This window comes from Clytia hemisphaerica, unplaced genomic scaffold (assembly GCF_902728285.1).
Source record: "Clytia hemisphaerica strain Z4C2 unplaced genomic scaffold, Clytia hemisphaerica genome assembly, whole genome shotgun sequence".
NCBI classification, from domain to species: Eukaryota; Metazoa; Cnidaria; class Hydrozoa; order Leptothecata; family Clytiidae; genus Clytia; species Clytia hemisphaerica.
Genome location: NW_027104175.1, coordinates 860,993 through 866,986, shown reverse-complemented (window position 1 = coordinate 866,986; position 5,994 = coordinate 860,993). Strand labels below are relative to the sequence as shown.

The 5,994-nt window shown below is 36.5% G+C and overlaps 1 protein-coding gene across 1 annotated transcript; it reads left to right on the top strand.

Annotated features, from left to right (window-relative positions):
* The first annotated feature begins 206 nt into the window (after positions 1-206).
* On the top strand, positions 207-5,378 carry LOC136814442 (glutamate receptor ionotropic, NMDA 3A-like). Its single transcript, XM_067070989.1, has 7 exons — positions 207-440; positions 1,480-1,919; positions 2,435-2,676; positions 2,922-3,044; positions 3,511-4,031; positions 4,396-4,556; positions 5,228-5,378. Exons 1-7 carry the CDS (start codon positions 207-209, stop codon positions 5,376-5,378), a joined length of 1,872 nt encoding a protein of 623 aa, XP_066927090.1.
* Positions 5,379-5,994: the final 616 nt, after the last annotated feature.

Genomic DNA, 5,994 nt, shown 5'->3' with positions numbered 1-5,994 from the left:
TTTTGATTCAGACGGACATTCAATTTCATTTGTTAATTCAGAGAAAATTAAATATTGAATATTTTTTGTCTTGTTGAAAAATTTAAAATAAATTTTGAATAAGAGAGAAATCATTAATTCAGTCAGAGTCAGAGTCAGAAAAAGTGGATATTTATTTTTCAAACTGAGCAAATGCTATCATCATCTACCTTAACGTATCATCCAATATGGCTCCGGTGTTGTTACTTCACCTGACAGTGTTCTCACTAGCATGCCCAGTACTGTCTGTCTCAATAAACCAAAACTGCACAACATGGTTTACTAGGGAAAATATTTTATCCAGTAATTTGAACACAATACCTCTGGGTTGGTACATACCACCTTTCACCCTCAAATCAACAGATGTTTTCGAGGAAATGATACATATTTTGAACACGAAGCAGTTTAAAGAAGGTGGACAGGTAGGAAAATATCTACATACTTTGAGACATGTTGAAAGAAACATGTTTGTTGTTTGAATATAATGATTTGGGTTTTGCTCCTGCGCAGAGCAAAAAGGTGTGGTATTGACCCTTAAAAAATTTATATTCCTTCTCCTTGACAGCAATATAGAATGTTATTATTTTCTAACGGATGACTATTTTATCCCTGCTTTACTAATTTTTTGGACCTACCTCCGGGTACCCCGGTGGAGGTCCTTTAAATTAACCCATGTTCGTCCGTCCGTCCGTCCGTCCGTCCGTTCGTTCGTTCGTCTGTTACCAGTTTTCTCGGGATTGGCTCATTACTTTTTTCAGTTTTTTGGCACAATGATGCAAAATGATGATTCTTAAAAAGTGACGGAGCCCGATTTTCGAAATATGCCGGAAAATTTGGCATTTTTTCGAGATTTTATCATTAGTTTTTTCTGATTTTTTGCTCAAAGATGCGTATTAACAATGCCCAAAAAATTGCCGAGTGTGATTTTTGAGAAAATTTTTTTTCCGGCTGAAAATGCCGGAAATATGCCGGAAATCACCGTTTTTCTGGATTTTCATTGGACTTTATCCTTATAATTGGTTGTTTTTTCATTCAAAAACATTATTAATAGCAATGCCCACCATCAAGCATGTTTCAATTTTCAATAAAATTGATTTTTAAAGCCGGAACTATTTAAAAATCGCTGGAACAACCTATTTTCGCCGGAACGACTTGAATATTTTTTAATGAAATTTTGCACACTACTGATGCAAACTTATTTATTTATTTATTATTTATTATATTTATTTTTTCCTACAACCCTTCCCTCTCCCCCCATCAACAATCAATGATGAATTTATTGCGTTATGCATTTTCACTAAACGCTATATTTTCTTTTTCATTTTTCTCCTCGCATTGCTATCTAACTTTCATCATCAGGTAGGTCCATTCAGCATCTAGCTTGTTCAACCTGACTTTTAGAAAGTTCTGGCTATGGCAAAACTACACCAGTATTTATGTTCAACTTTTTTCTTTCCAAAGCACCATGACTGCATGGAGTATCTGACAAATGACGTGACAACAAAAACATCTTCATTCCTTCAAAACCTTCTTAAACAAACGTACTCTTCCAAGACGACACTTATCACCAATAACAATAAAGCTTATCAAACCACAACAGCAAACGTCGTCGATAAGTTGACCAATATTGAAGTATCAGAATTCAGTGTCGGTACACTTAATGAGACCATCTTGAATAATTTCTTCAACACTATTTTACAATTGCAAGCTCACACTGTCTTATTACTGATCGAAGAAGCCGACTGGGAAATAGTGAAGAAATTTCTTTCAGAAAGTGTGAACAATGATGTCTTTTGGATTCGTCTCTCCTTTTCGAAGAATGATACTGAAGCACACAACGATGGAGTGACTTGTTCGTATGAACTCTCCATCACAGATCTTCTTGTCGGAAGTAATATCAGGTATACATGCTTTGTGGTAGATCAACATAAATACAAAGGTTTTTCCATCGAAGACTTGAGAACGAAGCGTGAATTCTTTCTGAGGTATTTTTACGTGTACTTAACCCCCCATGTTCTCAATCCCTCTCGTGTTACTATAATCACTCGAGGGAAATCAATTGAGGCCAAATCTCTCTGGTACTAACTAACTATCATTGTATCGTCAAATCTTTTTGCGATTGGAGGTAAAATAATGGCCCCTTAGCTCGAAAAAACTCTCTGGCTAATTTGGAGAGATTTCTTGGTCCCTCCTACAATCGAAATTGTAATATTAGGGGGATTCACTTCAAAATTGTGGACACAACTACTAATTTTTAAGTGCTTTAACTTAAGCTAAACGACCTTACGATCTCAGGATCAAAAAACTTAAAAAGTTCCATTAAGGCTGAGTATCAAGTCATACTAAAATCCATACTAAAATCCTTCAAAATAAAGTGAAAGTACTGAAATAGGAACAACTGCAATTTCTTCTTCAGTTATGCTGAGCAACAAGAGAACGAACAAAAAATAATCAATGCCATGAAACACAAGAAAACACGATGTTCCAAGAAGTACAAATCGATCATTCGAGCCGTCAGTATCATTGATTCACCTTACCTCGTTGAAACTCCTCATGAAGTGTCAGAGTTTGGAAATACTGTGTGCAAAGAAGGTTCATTTCCATGTCGTAAAGCTACTGACGATGTTGGTATTTCCTGGGTGATTCGTTGCTGCGCAGGTTGGTAGTGTTGTTCGCCCGAATAAAAGGGAAGGTCCGAAATGTTTCAAAATCGAATTAACGGAGGGATGGGTAGAAAGGTGGGTTTTTACCTCCAAAAACCCGAAAAATTCCAAAATAAGGTAACTATAAGCTAAAACCAGCAGTTCAACTTGTGATAGCTGAAAACATTTTCAAAAATGAATACACGGGGAGAGAGGTATGATAACCAGTAATATTTCAATTCCTATCTTTCTACTTTCCAGGGTATGTGATTGATGTAGCTGAATTGATGTTTGATTATTTGGGCTATGATTGGACTTTGTATTTGGTACCTGATGGATTCTATGGTGGTTATGATAATTGTACTGATTATAATGATGTCACTGGTAATGTTCCTAGTATTCCTCGTTCTAATTGCGGCAGAGCGTATATCAAACAGTAAAACGACGAATTAGAGAGCGTTAACTGTATTCCTCATTCTTTGTTGAGACGAAGGTTTAAAGAAGAACACATGTCCAACAATTTTCACCAATTTTTCGCCGCTGTCCAACGCTTTTGGTATAGATAAAAGGATTACTATGGATAATTGGTCTCGCAGCTTTGACGCATCGGCGAAACTAGTTCTGAAACTTCTATGACCTGACATCAATATTTATTGTTAAAATCCATGCGTAGGCGTAAAGTTGGTATGACATTCACAGAGAGAGCATAATTTAAGCGTACAAACTTTCATCTTAGAACTTTACGACTAAGTGTTACAAATATCTGTTTCAACAGGAAGGCTCTGTATAATTCACGGAATCGGATCCCAAAAGCTCACGGTTGTCAGTTTTACATTGTTTAATTCCCTAGGCTGTGTTTGGAATGGATTGGTAGACGAATTGATATCCGACCGCGCGGACGTGGCACTCGCTCCGTTGACGGCAACCTCTCATCGCATAAGAGTGATCGATTTCACTGAACATATTATCACCACAAACATTGCTGTTGTCTCACGTAACAAACCTGAAGAACTAGAATTCATTAACTGGGAATTCCTCAAGAGTCTCGATTGGACTTTACTACTCGCCCTGTTGATCACACTACTGATTGTCTGCTCAGCTTTGTTCACGGTTGAATCGCTTATGAGAAAAATGATGAGAAACTTCAAAAAGACTGGTCGATACCCGACTAGAGAAGCATTTTCATATGGCGCAGGGTTAACCTTCCAACGTGATTTAGCAGGTAAAACACCCAATCGGTGGGCCACAAGAATTATCGCCATTTCTTATGCGGTTGCCTTGACGATCATCATGTCAACATACACGGCTAATCTGACGGCAACGAATATCGCTGATGCAACCAACGACTTCAAAGGGCTGAAAGATGAAAAGGTGCACTTTGATCCCTTGATACATAGTTTATCTTGACAATTCGCGGTGTTTCCTAGAATTAAATCGGAATTTTTTTCAACTCCGCTAATATCACGATCTTAGCGTCGTCTTTTTTAAAATGCCACAGACTTCTATGCATTAAAAGCCTAGCACTACAAGGGAATGGGGTTTTAGTTTACCAAGGGGTGTCTAATAACTCGACTTAACGAAAGTTATCCTACTCTGAAAATTAATTCAATCTCTTGTAATGTAATTTTTGGGGCGTAGCTTGAAAAGCATGTTAGAGTTCATATTCTCTTTGCTCGCCCCTTAAGCAAATACTCACAGACAACTTCTATTTTGATAAAACCAACCATCTTTCTAGATCATCAACCCAACACCAGCATTTATTTATGGTATACCAAAAGGTACATCTACCGAGCTGTTTTTCAAAAGTCACAAAGTTTATTCAAGACCTTACGAGAAATTTGCGAAATATCACGTGGTTCGAACCGACGATGAAGGAGTCGCCAACGTCTTCACAGGGTGAGAATTTAATATGATTAAATAGACCTTATCGGAGTTTTTTATATTTCTAAAAAGGCGATGCATTGTGGGATTGTTTCGAGTGTATTACAATAGAAATCTCTTAGGAATTCCTCCAGGGAATTCTATTGTAATACACTTGAAACAATCCCACAATGCATCGCTTTTTTAGAAAAATTAAAGTCTATTTGCAACCGCCAGCAGAGTAGAATCCCTGATCAAATTTTCACAAATTCCTACCCAAAGTGTCTTGTTTATTGTCAGTTCCACACTAATCTTCTCTATTTGTCTCGAACTTATCACTGCTCATCACTGCACCCAGATACATAAATTTTCATCCGACACGCTAAATCTTCGATATCTGGAAGGTTTAGAGTACAGAATTTTGCAAGATCGCGTCAGAGATATTGTAGCGGGTCCAACAAATTATATTTTCAGTTTTACGCGCAAGGGTAGTTGAACTCGACTGGGGATGCGGTATATCCTGGTATATCCGCTATCGGAATATCAGATAAGTCTCAGGATGAAGAAAGGAGTTTTACAATACTATTTGTAGTGTAAAATCATGATAAGGTTAATCCAAGCAGACTCAAGGTCAATTTTCATCTGGAATAATCAACTTGAAAGAAAACAATTTTTCTCTAATTTTCTCAAAAATTCTATTTTTACAGTCAACTTGGTGCATACATCTCGGACTACCATTCATTGGCATCGAAAATCAGTCAACAGCTCGATTACTGTGAAAACCTTCAAATGAAAGTGGAAAAATTTGTTTTCTTCAATAGTTTTGGAACACAGAAAAATTCCAAATTAAGGTGGTAGTTAACTGAGAAATGGAAAAAGTCATTTTTTTACTTTTTTTGTAATAACTTTTGAAATATCTAAGATATGTCAATGAAACTTTCCACAATGGTAGTAAAACTATTAACAATGAAAAATATGAAAAAAAAATTCTAAAAATAGCACAGACGGGGGTGATACTGACTAGGGGGTTGACGTACTATAATTTTCTCCATACAGGTTTTTAAAGACTTCTAAAACGTTTTAGCAAAAGATTTTTGGTATGGTGGTTGGTATTCATCAAAAGCAGAGGATAAGTGAAAAAAAAAATTTAAATTCTTTTCCAGGGGGTCTGGAACCTAAAAAACGTAATTTTTGAGATTTAGAACCAATGACAGATTTTTTTGAATTTTTTCTTCACTTATCCTCTGCCAAATGGTACAAGAAACAACCCCTGAAAATTTCATGGAGCTAGCACTTGTCAATCCTGAGAAAAACCTGCATAGGCGTTAGCAAACCCCCGGAAACGCGTTTTGAGAAAATCAAGGAAAAAGACAAAAATGCGTATTATTTTAAGCTTGAAAGCTCTTTTTAAAAAGTTTCTTCACTGAATAGTCATCAAACCATACAGGTTTCATAAATCAAAGATAAGAATTTC

Coding starts and splice junctions, on each gene's coding strand:
- LOC136814442 (XM_067070989.1), top strand. CDS start 207: ATGGCTCCGGTGTTGTTACTTCACCTGACAGTGTTCTCACTAGCATGC. Junction 441..1,479: donor AGTTTAAAGAAGGTGGACAG/GTAGGAAAATAT, acceptor TTCTTTCCAAAG/CACCATGACTGCATGGAGTA. Junction 3,045..3,510: donor TGATTATAATGATGTCACTG/GTAATGTTCCTA, acceptor TTAATTCCCTAG/GCTGTGTTTGGAATGGATTG.